Genomic DNA, 23,977 nt, shown 5'->3' on the forward strand with positions numbered 1-23,977 from the left:
ATAATTCTCTGACCATTAATAAATCTAAGTCAAACATAATGGTTTTTGGTAAAAGACAGCAGAGACACAGATGGCAATTAGAGGGTGAACCAATTGAACAAGTAAAGTCCTTTTCCTATCTTGGTGTAACATTCAATGAGAATGGATCCTGGTCATGCCATCACCATAAAAGTTCACTTAGAACAAAGGCACGTATGAATCTCATTCTTAAACTAAAAGTCAACAAGTACCCAGGCTCCCTAGCCCCAATAATTAATGTATACAAAGCTAAGGTTACACCTATGCTTTTATATGCAGCAGAAGTATGGGGTCTAAATTCCACCGCAGTAGCAGAACTAGCCCAGTCTCAACATCTGAGAAGTATCCTAGGAGTAGATAAAAGGACCTCAGCAGCTGCTGTAAGAGCGGAATTAGAAATTTATTCTATCTGCTCTCAAGCGAAAATCAGAGTGTTCAATTACTGGTGTAAAATTAATGAAATGGAGCCAAACAGACTTCCTAGACTATGCTTATTAGAACAGTTGCACTCTCAATTGCAATCTTCATGGTCCTGGCAACTGTTAAACTTTATAAAGAGCTGTGGCCTCCCTGTAGCTTGTACTATGAATGATCAAGCAAGAAAGAGTGCAAGACAGAGAATTTTGGACATTGCGGCTCAAGAAGATATAGCCACACTCAGTAGGGTAGGCAATTTAAAATGGTTGAGCCAATACAAACAGTCCTTTCAAATGCCATCTTATCTAAAAATACAGATCCCTAAACATCTCAGAGAGGCATTTACCCGAGCAAGATTCGACCAACTTGATACCATGGTAAGACATGGAAGATTCCAGGGTATCCCTTATAATGAACGAATTTGTATATGTGGGGATCATGAAATTGAGGATCTAGCACACATTTTGTTTAGATGTAATTTGTACCAAGCAGAAAGGGATCAATATCTTCATCCCTATATTAAACGAACAATATACTGGGATACCCACATCAGAACATCATACTTGATGAGTGGACAAGATTCAAAAATCTCTATTGCCATAGCTCGGTTCCTTCATAAAGCATCGCTGTTGAGATCTAGATATGTCGGAATTATTGGTGTTAATTGTAAGGGGGATGAACAGATTTGATGTATGTCGACGGATATTTTATGTTACTTCTGCCTCCCATTTCAATTCCAATTTTAATTCTGTTTTATTCCCTATGGTAACTATCTTACATACTACTGTTTAATTGTTAACTATTTTATTTTATCTGTTTACTAGTATATCCTTTAGCACATATTGTATATCTTTTAGATATATATAAGCTGTAGACAAGTAGTGCATGTTCTGGTTCTGGTGCACGCTTAGGTTATGCATATGTATTTATATTGTATGGAGGTTTATTGCACCTAGTGCACTGTATTTACATTTTATATATAGCTGTGTGATACTGCTTTTTATTATGTTACTAGTATTTTGAAACGGCCCTTGGGCTACTCAATAAATTGTATTGACTATCTATTGCTTGCAGGTATATTCCAGCTTAGCATCTTCTGCTCAAATAGCCCAGTTATTTCATCATGTACTCAGTGGTGCCCCTTTGACATCTTGGTAGATTCAAATTTTTCGTTAGCCTTAACAATTCAGATGCTAAGCATTGGTTGTGACTGGGATTTAGCAAAATTCCAAGCAGCTTACTTATGCAGAGCTGAAGTTTTCCATTCTTGTTATCCTGACTCATCCATCTTAGTCCATCAAGGCAGCTTTGACATCTGCAGGTATTTAGGCCTAGTGAGAAAAAAGCAAAGTCACTGTTACTTCTGAGGGTAGCTAATTCTAAATTGGGTCCTGTCTTGTATAGAAGTCTGGCAATGAATCTGGCTTCACAGTTATCTGCTGTCTAGTTGCTGGATGGTGATTTAAGATTTCATGTAACTTCCTCTCTTTTGGACTTCTGTAATGCACTCTACATGAGGCTACGTTTGTACCAGGTTCGGAAGCTTCAGCTAGTACAAAATGCTGCAGCCAGACTGGTCACTGGAACTTCCAGGTCAGACCATATAACACCGGTACTAAAATCTCTACACTGGCTGCCTATTAGCTTCTGGGCTCAATACAAAGTGTTGGTTATTACCTATAAAGCCCTATTTGGCTTGGGCCCGAGTTACTTGAAGGAACTCCTCTCCCCATATAGTCTGCCCCGCACTCTTGGAACATCAGGAAAAAATTTATTAGTACACCCTAAGGTGAGACTAACAGCAACCCACCAGAGAGCATTTTCATCAGCTGCACCAATGTACTGGAATAAACTTTCAGAAGAGCTTCGTACGACCCCCACATTGGACGCCTTCAAAAAGGCTTTAAAGACCCACCTCTTCTGATTAGCATTTCCTTCGGACTCCTCATAGAAACTGTCTCCCCTGATACGAATGATCAACCACAATTGATAGATTCCTTGCCTGTTTTATTGTTTGCATGTTTTACCGATGATTGATTTTATTGGTTTTTATTGATATATATATTGAAATGCTGCTTTGATGTTGTAAAAGTTTTAAATGATTCTGTGAACCGCTTTGATCGCTTCGGAAGAGCGGTATATAAATAAAACATATTATTATATTATTATTACATGACTTCAGTTTAAAAACACCGTTTTCCCATTTTTTATTGGGTTACTTTTTTTCAGATATGATGAAGATGGTAGGAGTGTGGCTGAAACTCATGAAGACAATCAGAAAAAAGAGTGGAACAACTTTTATCATAAACAGATGAAATTGCGTAAGGTAAGTTGGTAGCCTTTCTCCTGGAAGCAGAGGTGGTATCCACAAGTAGAAGGAATGTTTGCATAAGGAGGTAGTTCAACTGTCTATATTAGAAATGGTTCAACTCTCTGTTTAGAAGCAAGCCTTACTGAGTTTAATGGGACTTTTCCCCATGAATCTATATCCAATGCTCAACTTCCATTGGCAGAAGAACAAAAACAAACAGAGAAGGGGAGCAATCTTCCTTCTATTGCAGTCCTCCACACATCCCAAAAATCTGTCCCAAAGGTATAGAAAATCACCAGAAGACCAAAGTGAATGAATAATCACTCACCTTTGTAAAACTAATGCTAGTTATCAAGTCTATTGTATACTCTTTCTAATATGTAGAGACCTTCAGATCCCTAAAGAGTTGATAGTGCACGCTCTCTGCTCATTGGCCTGCACCTTATGTTTTGTTACTGAGAAGATGGTACAACTTATTCTCACCTTCTACAGTATTATAAAGTTTACATCTGGGTGCTTGGAGATGACGGAGCAAGCCCAGTTCTCAGTTTCAGTCCTATCCATATTCAGGTGAGCCTTGGAGTAATATCTTTGTCTCCAATTCACCATGCTTTCTATGTGTCTAGAATATTATCTGTCCCATCGTCTTCCAAAGCTGCGGTTTCAAAGCCAAAGCCCATTTGCATATAACAGGAAATGTGAGATTTAAGTAGTTTTCTTTTGTCTATGACTTTTCCAGATAAAAAGAGAGATCTAGGGAGAAATTGCTATGGATTTCACATACTTTGAAGGAGCATTTAAAAACTTAACTAGTTCTGTAACTCTATTTGCCAACGAGCCAGTTTTTGATTAAAATAAATGTTTCTGAGTAAACATAGGAGGCCTTTAGATACAAGTCTGAGACTCCAAATCAAGACTGGCATGTTTTATCTTTTGCATTCCTTCTCATCTCTTTTACATATATTTTAATTGCTTTTTATCTATTAATGGGATTTTAACTTTTTACGTGTAGTTTTAAATCATTTTAACGTTCATTTATTGGTATGTTTTATCTGTATTGTGTTTTTAAATTGTATGCCACCTTGAATCCCAATTTTGGCAGAAAGGTGAGATGATGATGATCCTGATTAAAAGCTCTGATTTTTCCCTCTATTTGATTCCTTTCAGGGTAAAGAACCCGAAAAGGACAACTTTGTACCTCCAGGTAAATTTCTGTATTAAGTATTTCAGAGATCAGAATGATCAGAACAAAGTTTTCATGATTCTTTCTGAGAAATCTACAGCAAATAAAAGAACTATGCACAATTTAACCCTTTTGTTCTGTTGAACTAAATTAGTTACAGAATATCTAACAGATACTATTTACAACAGCAAGTGCTTCCCACATAATAATTGTTTTGTCCCAAGAGCAGTGCTATGGACTATGCCTCTGGCTCTTGGGATCACAGCCAGAACAAAAGACTTGTCCACAAATTTCTTAAGTTTCAAAAGCTTTACTGATTATAACACAAAACATGAAACTGATCTCCTTTTTCTCAACAGTCCTTCCTAAATACCTTGTTCTCTCTTCTTGGTGGATTCTATCTTTCTTCTTCTGAGGACTATCTTTCTTCTTTTGTGGACTTATCTTTTTGTCAAAGGAAAATACTCTCTCCAGGTCTGACTTGGCTGAAATCTTACTACACACTGAAACTAACTAGAGGGAGACAGTACAAGACCCTGGGATTTCCCACAATCCTTGTCTTTCTTAAAGCTGTAGATCTCTATTTCCCCTTCTAAACTAATACATAGAAAAGCTAATATAATCTCAACTAAATATATGTCTCAAGAGCATCAAAGATGCTCTGGAGGCATGACAATAATAACAACAACAATAACAATAACAAATTATTTATAGCCTGTCTCTCCCAGACGGATTGAGGTGGGTTACAACCATAAAATACATCAATAAAAAATATAAAACATACATAAATAAAAATTACATGATCCCCTTAAACCCCCCCCCATTATAAACTAAATGACAACATTATAAAATACAATTAAATTAATAAAATAGACATAATTAAAACGAGGCATCATGGGGCAGACAAGGGCAAACCATATCAATATCACATGACAATCAGTCAAGGAAGACCAGCTGGAAGAGATCTGTCTTGACAGCCTTCTGAAAGGCGTCAAGAGTTGTAATGTGACGGAACTCCTCCGGCAGGTAATTCCATAGTTTAGAAGCGGCAGATGAGAAGGCCCTCTGGGAAACCGCAGCCAACCTAGTCTTCCTTGGCTGCAATAGGTTTTTCCCAGAGGACCAGAGTGTGCGAGATGGATTGGATGGAGAAAAACTAAAGAGCTCATGATTGCATATGTGGAGTCCACAGTTAATATGGTTCAAGAACATGGGATTATTTATTGCTTAAATGAACTGACATTGGAAAAAATATTGTCTGTTTCTTATTACACGGAAAAACTATTGATGGCTTTTCCAGGACAAGTATCATGTCAGAAAGCTATCACAATTCAAGTGCTTTTAGTTTACAGATCTATTTATAATGACACTCGCATGCCAATTGTGTGAATTTAGGGGACGTGTCACTGAGAAACCGCTCCTTAACAGCCATTTCTCACAAACTTTTAACGTTGTTTCTATGGCTTGATTCCTATGACTGACATGACATGGCTCTCAGGAAGAGGGTTCTGGTGGTGAAGCAGTGTTTCTTACCTTTACCCCATCTTTTCTTCTACTTGGTTTCCTTGGTGCCTTACATATTGTTAAAACATGTAATGCAAATATAAACAAGTGTAACACTAAAACATAAGCAATACAGGGACAAATATATATATATAAATAGTAAAATAATTGAATCTATATTTTGATATGCACAAAATCTGAGAAGATAGTAAGGATTTCATCTTGAGGCTAAAATAACAATAGAACAGGCACCAGATGAATTGGCTCCTCCTCACTCTACCCACAGCAGCTATATCATGTCCACTACTGTGAATGGAGCATAGCAGGATGTATGCAAGAAAAAAGTATGTAGCCACTTCTCCGACGTTTTTAAAATACAGTATAAAGTATAGGAAGCCGATTGAAGTTTTCCTTGCAGATTGCAGCTCAACAGCAATAGTTAAATAAGGTAAGAAAAGTTTTATTTATAATCTAGTTTTGTTATATTCTCCAGGAAGAAGGGTTGTAAAACTATGGGTAAGTTGGTGGAAGTGGCAAAACAAAAGTTCCTTCCTTGGTGTCATATATAGTCAAAGTTCATTCATCTGTCTTTTGTAAGCAATAAGGTATCATGTCAAAAAGCGTGGCGATGACAGTTGACTTTGCGTATGTCTCGTGTAGATGCTGATTGTCCATTAAAGGATGCAGCCAGCCGGAAAATTGCTAGGATCACAGTGAAGGTAAGAGTTTTGCATGGGAAATTAATTTCATCTAAGATACTTTTCCTTTACCAGTAGATTAGGCCATGAAATTCAAACTGGGGCAAGAAAATGTTAAAAATGAAAACAGACTGGAAGAATGAAAAGAGCGAGAAACATTTAATGGAGAACAGTGAATCCTTGAGAGAAATCAGTCCGGCAGACAGAACCAAAAAGTTGCTAGGGCCACCCTTTCTCTCTGTTTTCCCTCCCTTCCCTTCCCACACTCTCAGAATCACCACCGGGAAAACATCCTTTCGTATACTGTACTTTCCACAAAGCAACCCTGCTTAGGGTGGGAGGAGGTCACCCCTTCCAACTTGCATAGCCTTTTGAGAGTGCTGATCCTTGCTCATTATATGAGGGCTTTGCTTCTTATTAGAAAAAAGCTCAGGGGTGAAAGGAAGGAGCTGTCAGAACAGAACAACACTGCAGGTGGCATGAATTTCATTTCTACTACTGGAATTAGTTTTGCAAAGTATATCAGGATGAATTGACAGAAACATTAACATCAAAAATATGTGGAGTAATAGAATAAGAGCATGACTGAAGTATATTGTTCCATTTTAGTTGCTGCATTTGGCAACTGCCACATAGAGAGAACAACAAATATAAAATTGTTTGGAAGCCAGCTGAAAAACAGTGAACAGAACATATGTGCATTTAGGTTTGAGAGAAGGACAAATGCTTGCTTGGTTTAGACATTTTAATAAGTAGGGGTTTTCAGGGCAGTATTCTGTCCTGCTTGTTTGTGTATTACTAAACTAGATGTCCTACTTCAGCAAGAATGATCTATCTATTTAATCAGCATTCCCTACATGTGGTTGATGCAAACTTGAAGACTCATCTTAATACAGTATTGGTAATGTGATGAGTGTTTATGCATTTTTCTGTTTTCAACTGGCAGGGTCCCCTTTCTTAAAACTGAAGAGTTTTCTAAATTAAAGAGTTTCTTAAACTTAAGCTTCACAAGGCAATGGAATCTCCCAACCCAGCATTTCATCCCATCTACAGCGTTGTTCACTCTGTATTTGAGTACCACCTCTGAGGTGAGGTGAATTCATTCCATCTTACTAGTTGCACATCTCCTGCTCTTTGTGTCATAATTTCTCCTAAATTTAGTTTGTTCTTATGAGGCCAACAACATTTTGACAAGAACTGCATCTTTTGATGGCAAGCCACACATTATGCAGGACTCCAAATGGATCAGGTTTACTGTATATTAAAATAAACATTTAGATTGGAGGACCTTAGAAATGGGTTACCTTTTGTTTTTTAAGGAAAAACCAGACAACAAAAAAGTAAACACTAGCTGTACTTTTCCCAGAACCACATGTTTAAAAACAATGCTTCACTTTCTTTCATATGTAATAGTGTGCTCCCATTTATCTCAATTCTAGGCTAGAGAACATTGCTTGAAGATGCTAGAGGAAGCACTGAGCAGCAACCAACAAGCAACATCCACAAGAAATGGGTAGGGACTGTGACCCAGGAATCTCACAGGTCTCAGCAGAAACCTTCTTTTTGTCCCAGTAATCCAGGCGTATATGAGCATGTGGGTGGGCACATATGCAAAGCAAGACAGGCAACTTTTCAGGTTATGCAGGATGCTCAAGTCTTCCTGGATCTCTCATTTGGCCCCCCATTTATTTGCCACTGGGAAGTGTGGTCTACCAAGCCTTGCGGTGGCCCTTTGTGCTGCCTGTGTACATGCAGATATGACAGTGGTAGTAGGATATGAGGACAAGAGTCTTATACATATAGACACCGCACCCACAGCATATTTATAATTTTAAATAACACCATGGTTATTAAAATGTATTGTCATTATCTGAAATTGTTATTCTACAGTCAATAATATAAATCTAATGTTAGGAGCAGATCCTGTTACTTTAACATTCTGTATTTCATTTTATTATTTTAAAAGCAAGGAAAACATTTGTGTGGTGTTGATTTTTTTATTTTTAGATTTTGTTGTTGTTGTACCATTCAGCTATTTTTGTTCTGTAATTGTATTTATATTTGAAGCTGCTCTGGGAAAGTCTCTCTGCATGTCAGGCTATAAATAAATAATATGTATGTCATCATCATGTGCTGAACCATAGAAAAATATTAAAGCCTAGAAATAAAGACCTAAAAATTGTGCACGTCAGGCTAGATATCATGTTTCATGTTAAAAACCCAACATTTGTGTTCTTTTTGGAATAATATTGGCTTCCATCAAAGTCTAAACATACCTTTGTGTGGTCATTTTTGTATGTGGTGATGAAATTAAAAAAAACCTTTTATTTTTATAATGGGGACAGCCCTACAACTAAGACCCTCTCTTTTTATGATCCAAAGGTTGCAATTCTCTTTTGTAACCACTAGAGGATAATAATAATAATAATAATATAATAATAATAATTTATTTATAGCCCGCCCAATCACAAGGAATCCAGGCGGGTTACAACAGTAAAAATAAAGATAATAAAATAAAATACAATAAATAAATAAAATACAGTAAAATTAAAGAGAGCGAAGTGAGTACATTCACAGTTAGGCCTGATGGAAGTTGGGCCTCTCTTTTTCACTCCCTCCCAGGTCTGATGATGATGTCATGGAGGGAGGGCTCTTCTTCTTGAGGCAAGGATTTTATTTTAATTAATTTTAATTTAATTCTTCTCATTAAATTTAAGAGAAGAATTGGTGGACAGAGTGACATAAGTCACAGTAAATGGGGAGTAGAACTAGGTAGGGAAGGCCTGCCGGAAGAGATCCGTTTTAAGAGCCTTCTTAAAGGCTGTAAGAGTAGAAATGTCACGGATCTCCTTCGGCAGGTCATTCCATAGCTTCGGAGCTGCGATGGAAAAGGCCCTCTGGGTGACTGAACTTAGCCTAGATTTTATTGGCTGAAGTAGATTCTTCCCCGAGGACCTTAGAGTGCGGGACGGACAGTATGGAAGTAGGCGATCTCTTAAGTATTCTGGACCCAAGCCATGTAGGGCTTTGAAGGTAATCACCAACACCTTGTACCTTGCCCGGAAACTAATTGGCAGCCAGTGAAGGGATTTCAAAACCGGTGTTATGTGATCGGTACGACGAGTACCTGTAATTAACCTGGCTGCCATATTTTGTACAAATTGAAGTTTCTGAACTTGGGACAAGGGTAGCCCCATGTAGAGCGCATTACAGAAGTCCAATCGAGAGGTGACCAGCGCATGTACAACTGTTTCAAGGTCTCCCTGCTCCAGGAAGGGACGCAGCTGGCGTATCAGCCGAAGCTGATAACAAGTGCTCCTGACTGTCGCATCTACCTGAGCTGTCAGGTGAAGCGACGAGTCAAGGAGCACCCCTAAGCTGCGGACAGAGTCTTTCAGGGGAAGTGTGACCCCATCCAGAACTGGCTGACATAATTCCATACCTGGGCTTGGGTTTCCTATAACAAGTACCTCCGTCTTACCTGGATTCAGTTTGAGTCGGTTTTCCCTCATCCAGTCCATTACCGCCCCAAGACAGGCATTCAGAGGAGAGATGCCATCCTTAGTCACTGCATCAGTCTGAGACATAGAGAAATATATTTGGGTGTCATCAGCGTACTGATAACATCCTGCCCCATGTCTCCGGATGATTTTTCCCAGCGGCTTCATGTAAATGTTAAACAGCATAGGAGACAATATTGCGCCCTGGGGTACACCAAATTTTATCTCTCTTTTAGAAGAGCAACTGTCTCCTAGCGCCACCATCTGGAATCTGCCCGAGAGGTAGGACTGGAACCACTGTAGAACAGTGCCTCCAATACCTAACTCTCTCAGGCGTTCCAGAAGGATACCATGGTCGATGGTATCGAAGGCCGCTGAGAGGTCTAAGAGCACCAGCAGGGTCACACTTCCCCTGTCGATGCCTAGACGGAGATCATCAACTAAGGCGACCAAGGCCGTCTCAACTCCGTATCCTGCCCTGAATCCGGTTTGAAATGGGTCCAGATAATCAGCTTCATCCAAGACTGCCTGTAGTTGATTGGCGACCGCCCTCTCAATCACCTTGCTCAAGAATGGTAACAACGAGACTGGCCTATAGTTATTTCTATCCAGAGAGTCCAGGGAGGGCTTTTTTAAGAGTGGTCTGACCACTGCCTCCTTAAGACAAGAAGGCAGGGTACCCTCCCTGAAGGATGCATTGATTATATTTTTCAGCATCAGCTTGACTATATCACCCCCCTGGACAGCCAGCCAGGATGGGCAAGGGTCAAGAGGGCAAGGATAGCAGTAAACTGTATAAATATACTATATAAATATAGAGAAGGATTTGCTATTCCATTTGTCAGGGCTATAGAACTACCTATGCAATAGACTAGAAATACTCCAAAGGAAAAATATGCCTTCATCTTTTGCCTGGCCACCCAGTTGTAAGAAAACATTAGCCATAGTTACAATGCATAAATATTAATTTTGTACTGCTACTACTCCAGTTTTGATTTCATGATAATAACAGCCTTTACAGATGTAGTACTTCCCTGCCATTGGAAAACTGCATCCAGCAACAGTTAATCAAACTGAGTATATTTAGAAATGGGGAAACCTATAATTTTTTGTTTCCTGTCAGTTTAACATTTTTCCAATCTTACATTTGTATTGCCAATGCTTCTGTATCAATTTCCAGAGCAATGGTGAGCGCATTCCAGTTTGTGCAGAAAGTATGAATGATATCAGTTTATACTGAAGTATTCCAAATGAATAAATGCATTTCCTCTCTTCCCCTATCTCCCTTTTTAGTTCAGATCCCCTTGCATGGGCTGTAGAAATGGAATATGAGGCTTTCCAGACTAGCAAAATGGCAAACCTGTACAAAGCAACTGTTCTAAAGAAGGTAAGTAACAGCTGGGGATTTCAAGGCACAAACTAGGCTTAGGTTTTATTCTCCTGCTTTCTTGACCGCATAAAACATGTGGCTCCATGAAAAAGTATGCAGAAACTATTTTTTGTGTATTTTTATAATGGGGACAGCCCTACAACTAAAAGAGTAATGGGGACAGCCCTACAACTAAAGTATGTCTAAAGGAGAAGCATTGTTGACTACTTCCTGTTCCACTGTCATTGTTTTTTTTAGATAAAGCATCACATTGATATTATAGGCAAGTCTTCGGATCCCATTCTTCGGCAAGGTACTAAGGCATGTAGTGGCTTCTTAGCTCCAGGGGTTTTTGGATGAGGCAGATTATCTAGTTGCATTTCAGTTTGGTTTCAGGCCTGGTTAGGGGATGGAGATAGCTTTGGCTGTCTTGGTAGATAACCTATGCTGGCAATGGCAAGGGAGTCTGTCACTCTTGGTTCGGCTATCTCTCAGCAGCTTTCCATACCATCAAATATGGTACCCTTCTGGGTCCCTTCACTAAGATGGGGCTTGGAGGTAATGTTCTACAGTGGCTCCACTTTTTCCTGGAGTGGAATTCTCAAAGGGTGATGCTGGGGGATTCCTGTTCAACTCCTTGGCCATTGGCCTGTAGAGTCCCTCAGGGTTCTGTTTTGTTCCCTATGCTATTTAACATATACATGAAATTACTGGGAGAGGTTGTCCAGAGTCAGAGGTCACCACTATGCTGATGATACCCAGTTCTGCTCCTTTCCATCTAATTCCAAGGAAGCTGTTTCTGGGCTAAACTGGTGCTGGACCAGACTGGATGAGGGCAAATAAGATATCTAGGAGTCCAAGTTGATCACAAATTGAACATGAGTCAACAGTGCGATGCGGCAGCTAAAAAGGCCAATGCAATTTTAGGTTGTGTCAATAGAAGTACAGCATAGTGTCTAGATCAAGAGAAGTAATAGTGCCAGTCTATTCTGCTTTGGTCAGACCCCACCTGGAACACTGTGTCCAGTTCTGGGCACCACAATTAAAAAAGGATGTTGAAAAACTGGAGTGTGTCCAAAGGAGAGCGACTAAAATGGTGAGAGTCTGGAAACCATGCCCAATGAGGAAAGACTCGGGGAGCTGGGTATGTTCAGCCTGGAGAAGAGAAGGTTAAGAGGTGATATGATAGCTCTGTTTAATTATTTGAAGGGATGTCATATTGAGGAGGGAGCAAGCTTGTTTTCTGCTGCTCCAGAGAACAGGACCCAGAACAATGGGTGCAAGCTTACAGTAAAAGAGATTCCACTTCAACATTAGGAAGAACTTCCTGACAGTAAGGGCTGTTCGACAGTGGAACACACTCCCTCGGAGTGTGGTGGGGTCTTCCTCTTTGGAAGTCTTTAAACAGAGGCTGGATGGCCATCTGTTGGGTATGCTTAGAGAGTTCCTGCATGACAGGGAGTTGGACTTGATGGCCCTTGTGGTCTCTTCCAACTCTGATTCTATGATTCTATTAGTCTAGACAAGACTGGGTTGCTTGTAATATTTTAGGTACAAACCTGTGATGTTTTTTGTTTGCCTAGTTATTTAGATGATTTTTAGATGTCCTTTTATGGAATTTACACTATTCACCTGTTGTATTTTTAATCTTGCGATCTTGCTTTTCAAACACATTTAAAAATGGGATACAGGTTTTTGAATGAAGAAATAAAATTGTGCAAATATGTTCTTTAATGTGCTTAAATGGAATAAGAAAAAACCCACCTATTTTCTGTATGCAAGAAAGCTTTTTGTGCAAGTCAATGTATAAAAACAGTCTTACCTGAATCATAATCCAAGGTAGAATGGCCATTGATTTCCAAGGCTGATAGTAATTTTGCAGTAATTAATTTGGACAAGAATAATTTGTGAACATTTCCTTAGACAGAACTGTTCTTTCTGCTACTTCTATTTTGAATTAAATGCTGTGTGAACCTTCTGGATATTTGCTGGTCTTTTCTGCATAAAGATTTCAGAAATTAACAAAGCTTCAAAAGATGGAGAACTGTATTCCAACCTGGTTGCAAGAGTTAATGGCACTACCAAAGTGAAGACTGAACCTATTGTAACAACTGATGATGAATACTTCCAAGCATCCAAGGTGAATACGGTAAGTAGAAATAGTTATTGTTGAAACTTAAGTTTTGATAACTTTTTGTACAATAAAAATGATTTTGCAACAGCAAATCAACAATAATGTTGCCTGTAATATTCTATTTCTGCAATTCCTTCTTAGATGCCCTTTTCCATTATTGCTTATTCCTGCTAATGCTTTCCATAAAAGAAAAACATAGTTTGTGACCCTCCATTTAAGCTTTGATTTCATGTTTCCAAGTGATAAGACGTGGGTAAAAACTGAATTCTCAGGGCATGTGTTCACTGGCCAGAATATTCTGGACTGCTCCCTGTTACCTGTTCTCTCTCTGCAGTGGTGACAGGCTGCTGTCTTTCCATGCAATTCCCATTCATCACCTGACACCTCTGTGAGGTCACAATGAGGCACGTAACCATGTTATTAACCTGACCTCTGAGTAGCTTGCATCTGCAGCAGCAGGATCAGGTGACTTACAGGGACCATGTGGAAGGCAGCTGCCCAACATCACTGTGGAGAGAGCCAGAAACCCATTTTAAAATTGGGCTAAGGGGAGAAAAGGCTGAATCTGGTGTGGATGTCAGGAAGACAGCCCAGTTTAGAATTTTGGTCCTGTCTCATGTAAACAGTACACTGCAAGCGTGGGAGGAATTCGGAGTAAATAACCCATGTAGACAAGCCCTTAGCCATCTGATTTCTCATCTCTTTCTCATGTAGTTCAAACCCAAGAGGGTAGGAATTGGAATCAGAAAGACACCTGCAGTGTTCCAGTCTGCTTCAGAAATTCTAGCAGCCAAAGAAGAAACTGATGTTAATCCTGTGAAGGAAGAGTCAAGCCCAAACTGGAAAGGAGACTGTATCTGTGATCCTGAGCCTGTAGGCATTGATAATGTTCTTGAAAACAAGGTAACAGTGACCAAAGAAGTCAGCAAAAATGTTGGAGTTCCTAAGAAGAAGGGACAACACAGCACCTCTGACCCTATTGTTTCCTTAGGAGTTAGTCCTACCAAGAAGGGCAAACCCACCAAGAAGCAGCAGCTGCTGGCAGAAACAGCTAGGAAAGAATCTCAGAACATTGCCAAATTCTTCTCCATCTCCAAAGAAGAATCTAAGTCCGCAGTATGCAAGTTTGATCTGACAGAAGAGCAAAACAGTAATCTCAGTGAACTACCTCAGTTTCCTTCTCAAAAAGTGTGCAAAGAGAAAGCAGGATTAAAGGAAACTGAAATTGTCCCCAAAGAAGAAGTAGGTGGCACATTCCAAATAGAAGATGACAAATCTGAGAAAACAGCAGATCTGACTTTGGGTAGTCATAACTCAAGGGCAAAATCTTCATATTTGGGATCAATCCATGAAAAATCAAGGTGAGTGGTATTGCTTGCCTTCCAGGTGGTGTTCTATTAGTGGAAGTTTAGGAAACAATATATAGAAAGTTGAAGGAGGAGGAAGGGATAATTCATAACCTGTGAAGTCAAAGGCTTTCATGGATGGCATTCATACTTTTTTGCAGGTTTTTCGGACTATGAGGCCATGTTCTAGAATAGTTTCTTCCTGACGTTTTGCCAGCAGGGAATGCTGACGTGGAAGAGAGTGGGGATATATATACTGTGGGTTGAGAGGAAGTGGTTTACACGTTAATCTGTGTATTGTTCTGTTGTTGAATGGCAAGGCCTCAGGGTGTCTAATTAATTCAGGGTGAGGGGAGTTTCCCAGCAGACAAATCCAGATAATTGTCTGAGGCTGATTTGAATATAAATGCCAGTGGAAAAGCCATGCCACGCTGTGAAAGCCTTTGACTTCGCATTCATGTGAATACGTTGTTACAAACTGAAGCTGGAGTTGTAGGTCTAGGTCAGGCATTCCTTAGTATTGATTATCTAATTAATTGGTGCAGAGATCATAAAAGGGTGAGAGAGATTTCGACGTTCCTTTGGATGGGTGGCTAAAGTGGCTGCAGATGGTTTCTAGATGAAATCTGTAGTTATTGCAGAAACTGTTACAGAATTTATCAGTTCATCGAATCCTATTCTCACCTACTTCATGGGCCACTTATTGAAAATCACTTAACTAAACAGTTTAAAATAGGTGGGTTTTCCTTCCTCTTTATAAATCAGTACTCATGTAGGTTTCTCTGATTATTCATCTCTCTAGCTGTGCTAAACCTTTGATTGAAGAGGAAATGGCCAACAGTTATGAAAACCGTAGTGGAAAGAGACCAGGATCAACTGAGGTGAGATACTGTTGTTAATATCATTTTAGTGGTTGCTTCCTCTCCCACACACAAATGTCCCTTGTTTTGAGTTTTTCTCTCCTGCCATTTTGCAGGAACTTTACTCTAGGAAGACTCTCTTACAGCTGTTAAAATGGGACTAAGATGTTGCCTTTGGAATGTGGTTATACAAAGTGAGATTGCTGGAGTAGCAGATACATAGATGACAACAAACAACATTCTTTTTCTCAGCTGGGCCTATGTTTGTAATCAGGATCCTCTTAGGGACCTATCTATACTACTTGAACTTTTTCTTCACTTTTCCAAATGAATGTGATTTTTTAAATACAAACAAACAGGTTCATTTATATACCACTTCATACTGAACTAACAGTGTTTATGTGGTTTACAACTGTAAGTTAATTGCCCCCAACAATCTGGGTACTCATTTTAGCAACCTCCTCGGAAGGATGCAAGCCTGAATCAAGCTTGAGCCCTTTTGCTGGTATTGAACTCGCAACCTTATGGTTTTGAATGAGTGGCTGCAGTATAGACATTTAACCACTGCACCACCAATACATGATGGAAACCCTCAGTCCTCCAGTCCTGTGTCTCTGGCAGAGGACTGCAGCAAATTACAGTATAGATGTAGATGCATCTTTTTTTAAGTTACAACATAATACAATAAACAAAAAAACAGAACAATGAGCACAAGAAAACATTAGGGCAAATAAGATACTTTCCTAGCTATATGAAGTGTGATAAAAATCTGAAATATCAAAAGGACCAAATGGTGCAGTTTCAGAGTATGCAAAAATACAAAAAACTATTTTTGAGTAAACTTGTTTAGATTGGTTAATCCTTCAGAAGTTTTAATTTGATAGGATAATTCTCTGTCATAAACCAAACTCTGTTTAACCAAGCTGAATAACTGAACACTTCTTGTATTCTCTAACATTTTGCAATCTCCTGTCTTGCCACCAATAATAAAAGTGTAATGAGTTCCTTATGCTGCAGTTTGTCATTTGCTGCAGTGAAAATGGACAGCAGGAGTAGAGCCTCACGTAATAATGCAGGTTGGTTGTCTGTGGACTGAAAATCAAGGATCTCTCTCCAAAAGCTTTTAACTAATAGGCAAAATAACCACATATAAAGAACATAGTTTATTATACTCTCTCCAACAGAGTGAGGATGAAGACAGTTTGCAAGGAATTAAATACAATCTATGCAGTGTTATAATCTCCTGTTCCCTAGAGGGATTTAAATGGTGGGACATCCAGATTTTAGCCCATTCTGCTTCAGTCAATGAAATTCAGTAAATTGAATTCAGATTCCCACCACATTTTAAAATCTACATTCAGCCTGGTTTGAGACAGCTAAACCATTCCCTCATATCTGCCTCCTCTGATCTATCGTATACATTCAGATGCCCAATCGCATGTGTATAGGTGTTTTATATAGCTTAGGTAGTTTTTACTGGGAATCATTGAGACAAACCTCTAGCTTTGTTCCCTTATATGCCGTCTTTTAAAAGGTTTAGAGACATCCTTCTTGACTTTAGGAAAGCACAAACAAAGAAGTGAGAATCTGCTGCACACAAAATGTAGCACTGGCATGCACATAGAAATATACGAAGTTGCCTTACTCTGAGTCAGACCCATCAGGTCCATCTCATCTACTTTTGCCATCTCCGACTGGCAGCGATGGCTTTCAGGCAGGATGCTTTCCTAACTCCAACCTGGAGATCTCTGGTTTATCCTGGTGGTCTCCCATTCAGGTATTAACCAGGTCTTACTGGTCGAAACCGGATGAGACTGGGTGTGTTTGGGGTGTACAGTACAGTAGTTGTTTTTAGAAAATCTACTTAGTTTTTAGCTACATGATGTTTCTTTCATTAGTTTCTGTATCTCTCTCAAGGACCTGGAGAGCCCTGCTGAAAAGAGGCTCAGAATGATAACCACACCATCCATATTGTTGCAGTCAGAGGGAAAAGCTGGGGGACCAGTGAAAAAGAAAGTCACTTTTGATCCAAACCTAGCACAGGTTGATAAAGAAGGAACCACCAAAACCATACAGCCACCTACAAAAGCACTATCACTTAAAGAAACTGCTGATATTGTTGTGAAGTACCTGACCCCTTTCTACAAAGATGGGAGATTTGCTTCCAAGGTGAGTTATGAGCCACAGGTGTGTGTGTGTTTTTTTTTTCATTTGAAAAGAAACTGAAAAATAATCTTTGCTTTCCATGCTGCCCTTTAAACAGGTTTTTTTTCCCCCAGTTTTGGGCCAATTTCTTGACTACCTGGTAAGGTTAGGACCGTGGCTGGAAAGTATATTGTCCTTCCTCATTGCTTCAGTGAGCTTCTTTCAGATGAGCGTTTATCATAAGTATATTGAACTGAGGAAAGATGTACATTTGGCAACAATTATTCCTCTTTTGAACTCTGTCATATACCTGCCTCACTGCTTGATGTAATTTTCAAAGGCTTTTCACAAGTTCCTAGTAGGAAGGAAAGAGGCATTCTAAGGTATATTAGCTCTGACCTTGATTCCTTGTCTGATTTATTCTTCTCAACTCCATCATTGCATTTGATATGTAGTGATGATGTCATTCCAGCAGTTCTGGAGTGTACCCCATTACAGCAATAGCTTGCCTTTTTAGCAAGCAGTTGCCTTATAGCTCCCTCCTTTCTGCCCTCGCTTTTCCATATCTCAATCTCTCTCTCTCTACAGGCTCCTTCCTGTCAGACTTCAAACATGCTCTCATTCCCCAATTCTGAAAAAACTTCTTGACCCCTCCTCTTTGCTAGTATCGTCCGATTTCTCTTTTCCCTTTTTTCTAAGGTTTTGGAACGGGTTGTTTATTCGCGCTGTCTTGATTTCTTGAACCAACTCCATCTCGATCTTTCAGTCTGGTTTCCGCCCAAGGCTTCTACTGAGACAGCTCTCACTAAGATTCGATGACCTTTTTACAGGCCAAGGCTAATGGCCTTTACCTTACTCATCCTTCTTGATTTTCTGCAGCCTTTGACACGTTGATCACTGTCTTCTAGTTGATATACTTTCTGACCTTGGGTTCTCAGACTCTGTTCTCGCTGGTTTAGTCTTACTTGTTGCAGTTTTTTCGTAGTCAGGGGCACAGACTTCTCTCCTCTCCTTATCTGTGGAGTTCCCCAGGGCTCTGTTCTGGGTCCCCTTGTTTTCTCTCTACAACACTGTCCTTAGGAAAACTCATTAGCTCTCTGGCTTTTCCTACATCTGTACGCCGATGACACCCAGTTGTACCTTTCTGCCTCTGACCTTTTCAAGCCTTGAACAGCAAGTTTCGTCTTGCTCACAGCTTCTCGCAGTGGATGCGCATTGGATTTGAAGCTCAACATGTCCAAGACAGAGCTTCTTGTTTTCTCCTAAGCCCACCCTAATCTCCTTTTCTGTCTCTGTGGACAACATTTCTAAACAGTCCAGCAAGCCCGCAGTCTTGGTTTTCTTTGACTTTTCCTGTCGTGTATCCTCAGATCCAGACCACCCAAGGCTTGTAGATTCTTTTGTACTATTGCCAAAAATCCGACCATTTTCTCTCCGCCTCTACTGCCAGATCTATCTGCCCTATGATCTCACAACTTGATTACTGTACGTCCTTTGGCTGGGTTCCTCTTTCTCACCTCCGTCTTTAATCTCTGTCCAGCATTCAGCTGCACGCAGTATCACTTCCACCACCGCTCGGACCACATCTCTCTGTTGGCATCCCTTCACTGGCTCCCCCTCCTTCCGCATTCAGTATAAGCTCCTGCTGTCGACATTTAAAGCTCTCCATGGACTGGCCCCTCCTTATTATCAGACCTTCTTCTCCTCACCTTCCCACCAGGGCCTCCGTTCTGGTAGTCAAGGTCTACTGTCTCAGCCAATTTCCTCTGCCCACCGGGTTCGCCCCTTTTCACTTGCTGCCTCACTCCTGGAACCTCTTCCCCAAGCAAGAGCCATACTTCTTAACCACTTCAAAACGGAGTTGAAAACCATCCTGTTCAGAGAAGCCTCTCAGGCATGCATAATTGTGCTTACATTTGTGTTCTTTGGTGCTGTTTATCAAACCATTTCCTGTTTGCTAGTACTGTATAGCATTATCCTACTTGAGAATGTATTTCCCTGGAAAATGATTAACCATCCATTATGAAGCAAGCCCTCCTCCAGTCCATCTGCCTTGGTCCAGGCCTTGGGTAGAGAGGAACTCTGGACTCTTCCCTTTTCCTCCACACTCCCCTTCTCCTTCTGTGTCATGCTTTTTAGATTGTAAGCAGGGCAGGAACCGTCTAACTAAAAGATTGCATTACAACGCTGTGTAAATTTACAGCGCTTCATAAATAAGGTTAAAATAATAATAATAAATAATAATATAATAATAATAATAAATTATTGGGTCCCCAAGTCACTCATCTGGCATAATGATAAGAGGACTGTATAGTTTTTCACAAAGAACTCTTTGACTTGGCTTACAGAAGTATATGTGCAGTATCAGAGCAATATACTGTTGAGAGACCAGAACATTTATTTTTGTCCATTTCCAGTTTTAGTAAAGCTCAAGTCTCCATTCATTTGGGCTACCAGCAATTCATATGAGTTTGATCTTTCATGTTTTCTTAAGTGGTTAAGGTGCACTTTCTGTTTGTGTAGCACCTTGCATGGTGATTTCTACATGTGTAATCATATGATATGTATAATGTTGTTCCAGTATCCAGATACCTTGGTTAGCATATAGAACTGCATGTTGCATAAAAATAAAATTGCATGTTAGACCTTCACTATACCTATGTTTTTTTCGTCCTAATTGACAGGATCTGTTTAAGGGGTTTGCCCGGCACATCTCTCACCTTTTGGCTGCAGACAAGAATCCTTTGCGCAGAATGGGTGAGTTCTTAGATGGGTGAGAAGGAATGGCCTCTCTTGTGCAACGTGGCGTGGGCTCTGTGTAGCCCCAAAATGTGCTGATTTTTAGCACTTGAAGAAATTTTTTGAAGTGGTGTAAATCATGTCTGTAAGTTGTGGTAACTGCATGGTGTTTATGCAGAGTTTTTCATAAAGTGTAATTCTCAAGAAGCCATCTTAAATTTTGACTATTGCCCCTTAGGTGGGCCAAAATTGATTGTGCAAGAAATTGCCTCACACCACATCAAATTGGTCATCTGAGTCAGTATTACCCAAGTGGCAGTGGCACTCTGGAATTTCAGATGAGGATTTTTTTCAGCCATTTTAGAAATGCTGTGGTTGAACCTAGGTTCCTGCTTGCAAAGCACTTACTCCAACATGGAGCTCTCAGTCCTTTCTCATTCTTTATATTGCCTCATAGACAATGCATTCCCCTTTATATTGCCTCATAGACAGTGTATTCCCCAGTTTTTTAGAACTCCTACATTCTGTAATCAGCATTTGTCACTGGAAGAGTTTCAGCTTCAAACTGGTAACAATTTATGTGGCATGGGCAGAGAAGGGAGGCTAATGCAGATTCTTTTCCATGTAGTCTTGTAAACAAAACTACAGCCAGCAGTGACGTGAGTGAGCACTTGCTTAGCATTGTCTTGTTTATTACTCCTTATTTTTCCAGTGAAAGAAGAAGCACAGAGGCTGATCAAGCTGTTTTTCAAAAACCGGAGCAAGTGTGAAAATGAGGACGACTGGCAGGACCTCCTGAGCTTGGAAACATGACGTAGGAAATGTAGCAGTTCTTTCTACTTCCTGTGGCTACTGGACCTATGCCCTCCCCACTGGTGGATTCTTTGTGTCTATGCTTTGGGCTGCTACTGGGGGGGGGGGGGGGGGGGGGAGCGTAGTTAGCAGAGAATATCTCTGGGGGAAAGACCTTCAGTGATGACATCTGACTTTCTCTGTCTGAGACAAGCTCTCAAACTTAGGTTCCATAGTTATTGGTTCACCTATCTACTTTACACTTTGCTGCTTTTAGCAGATATAAAGGGGCTGGAATGAAGTATTTTGTTAGGAATCCTGCTGCTATCCAAGATTCTCCTACCCCCAGTCTTTTAGTATGAATTCTGCTAGCAGCAGCCTTAAACAGAAGAAATGCAACTGCACCACTCAGGGGTTTCTGGGCTGTAGAAGTGACTTGTTATAGAATACTTTTACTTTGGAGAAAACTACTATGAAGATTGGCATTGAAAGTAAATCTAGAAGAGTTGCTTTGGCCAATTTGATTTTGATTTTTCTTAAAATGTTGGGATGTTTATTTTGAAAAGTGTTCTCTTGCATTAGAATAAAAAGTTTGACCCACAAAAATGCTACAAGAATGAGAACTTCTCTCAGGGACAGCACACTGACAGAAATATCTCTTTATGAGTTGGCAGTAGAGTGTTGATTGAAGTTAACAACCAAAGTAAAGATTGCATGGAAACATAGATAACAAAATGCAGGTAATTTTAAAAAAATTAAGGAATGAAGCTGGTTAGGGTGAGAGTGATCAGACATAATGCAACAATCTGTAAGGAGAGGCTTGTTTGCAGTCAGTTCTAATACTTTTTGCTGCTTTGTTGCCACTGATTGCCACTCTAGTCACTCCCATTTAAGATTTCAATGCATATTTACCGCCCCACTCCCCAGTATTCATCAACATAGTCAGGCCCCACAAGTTTATTTCAAATAAGAGAATGTTATAAAATCTTTTGTTCTTATGTTCTCCAGGATTGATGGTATGTCTTCAGTAATAGGAGCAGGAATGTGCAGATCCTTTTATTTGTTACATGCCACTATAATTTAATATGTAGAGCTTCATGGATAGGAGCAGTTCTGCCTGTTAGTAAAACCTCAGGAATAAACAGAGGCCATGGGTTAAAACACCCACACCCATTGAATTTTTGGTTATGAGTATGTATTCTGTTTCTGTGCATCAAAAGTGCATAGAATTGTGTCCAAATTATGGCAAGATTTTTAAAAAGGCAACAACATGTTCATCTGATGTATTTGCATAAACATTAGCAATTACAGATAGAGTCAAATGTATCATTATGGAAAATTGCTATTGTAATGCTACATACTGTTCCGCAATAAGATTGCATTACTACTTTATCTTATATTTTTACTTGTGTGTATAGACTGATTCTAAACCATCTGAACCCTTAGAGGTAGGTTATTACTGACATCTGATTTAACTGAGATCCTGAATGGCTTCTTCACAAATTTTGTGATGACAAGCACATTTAACATATAGTAGAGAGTAGGAGCCTCTCACTAGACCCTTGCCTGTTGTACATGCATAAAATGTGTATGCTGCATGTACAGAGTTGTCGATAGGTATGTACATAAAATATTTTTAAATGCACCTTAAAACAACATGGCAAGTGGTCCTTTGTATTAGCCATAGTGTAGTGTTATTCACTGATGCTAAAGAGCCTCCCTTCCAGTAGCATGGGTAATCGAGGCATGGGCAATTCTACTATGCAGTCATGGGTATGGATGAGAACACCTGTCCCTGTAAACATTGGCAGCAGTTGATGGTAAGATTGCTGAGAATAAGTAGGCATTACAGGAATTAGTGTTGGTACTCTACCCCCATTCCTTTCTAGGAGCCTTGGTTTACAGATTTTATTTTGAGGTTGTGCAGTGACAGCTGTTTTCTTTACCAAGCAGTTCTAGTATGGAAGAATGAAGCTGGCTGCAAAGTAACATCTGCATTCAGGACACGACTTGGAGCTGCTTTGATTTCAGGGAAGAGAAAGGCACTTTTTTCCCTGTACTTGATGTGCCATACTATGATGGGCAGAGAGCATCATTGTATGAATTGTTATTGATGTGTATTCTGACATAACTGTGCATTTGGAAGAGTTAATTTAGTCAGAATATGTTAACTGTAAACTGAATACTCAAAGCCATATTGATTCAGGGTGTTCTAACATTATCCTGATCAACCACTCCTCATTGTAGCAGAACTGTCCAGAGGTTGTGGAGATGATGGTATTCTATTTATATACATTTGGAATATCAACCTTTACAATTGTGTTTTATTGACATGTGCCTTAGCTCTATCCCTGCAGAAGTCACTGTATTTTCTGACAATATGAGCTCATAGACAAAAGTGGAACTAGAAAACAGATCCTCTAAACAGCTTACATGGGAAACGGGGCTCTGTTACTTTAAAACCTATGTGCAATCTGCTAATAAAGTGACTATTAAAGAGGCTGCTCTCATTATTTTGAGGACAGAAGTCATGCAATGGCAACTTAGTCAAATCAGTCTGAACAGTTTTATCACTGGATTATCAATCTAATCTCATGATGAATTAAATGCATTTTAGGTCTTTTAGGATAAAGGATGAATTGGGATTTTAACTCTGAATAGAATTTATATACAATTTTATTTTAAGAATTCCTTAATATCTTTCTTGCAAGCAAATCAGAGCAGCTAACAAACAGAAAAAGGAAGGCAGAAGTCAATAGCAGCAGCAGCAGCAGCAGCATGAAGTTAGATGAAATAAATAAGAATGGAGGAAAGAATGGATAATTGCCTTAAAACAACCATCAGCCCCTTTCAAAGGTCAGCTGAAAGAATTTACATGTTTACCAAACAATGAAAATTTAGTATTTTGTGGGTTTTTCGGACTATGTGTCTATGTTCTAAAAGAGTTTATTCCTGACATTTC

The 23,977-nt window shown here is 39.7% G+C and overlaps 2 protein-coding genes across 3 annotated transcripts in view; one reads left to right on the top strand and one right to left on the bottom strand.

The window, feature by feature from the left end:
• LOC121921566 (SAP30 binding protein) overlaps positions 1-23,977 on the bottom strand; it is a 107,024-nt gene that overhangs the window by 66,984 nt on the left and 16,063 nt on the right. The window lies entirely within an intron of this gene.
• LOC121921565 (ATP-dependent DNA helicase Q5-like) lies at positions 6,093-23,514 on the top strand. Its single transcript, XM_042449809.1, has 10 exons — positions 6,093-6,151; positions 7,077-7,218; positions 7,570-7,643; positions 10,924-11,017; positions 13,008-13,148; positions 13,848-14,494; positions 15,282-15,360; positions 17,257-17,508; positions 20,169-20,241; positions 20,936-23,514. Exons 3-10 carry the CDS (start codon positions 7,591-7,593, stop codon positions 21,034-21,036), a joined length of 1,440 nt encoding a protein of 479 aa, XP_042305743.1. The 5' UTR covers positions 6,093-6,151; positions 7,077-7,218; positions 7,570-7,590; the 3' UTR covers positions 21,037-23,514.

Source organism: Sceloporus undulatus, chromosome 2, assembly GCF_019175285.1.
Source record: "Sceloporus undulatus isolate JIND9_A2432 ecotype Alabama chromosome 2, SceUnd_v1.1, whole genome shotgun sequence".
Lineage (NCBI taxonomy): Eukaryota > Metazoa > Chordata > Lepidosauria > Squamata > Phrynosomatidae > Sceloporus > Sceloporus undulatus.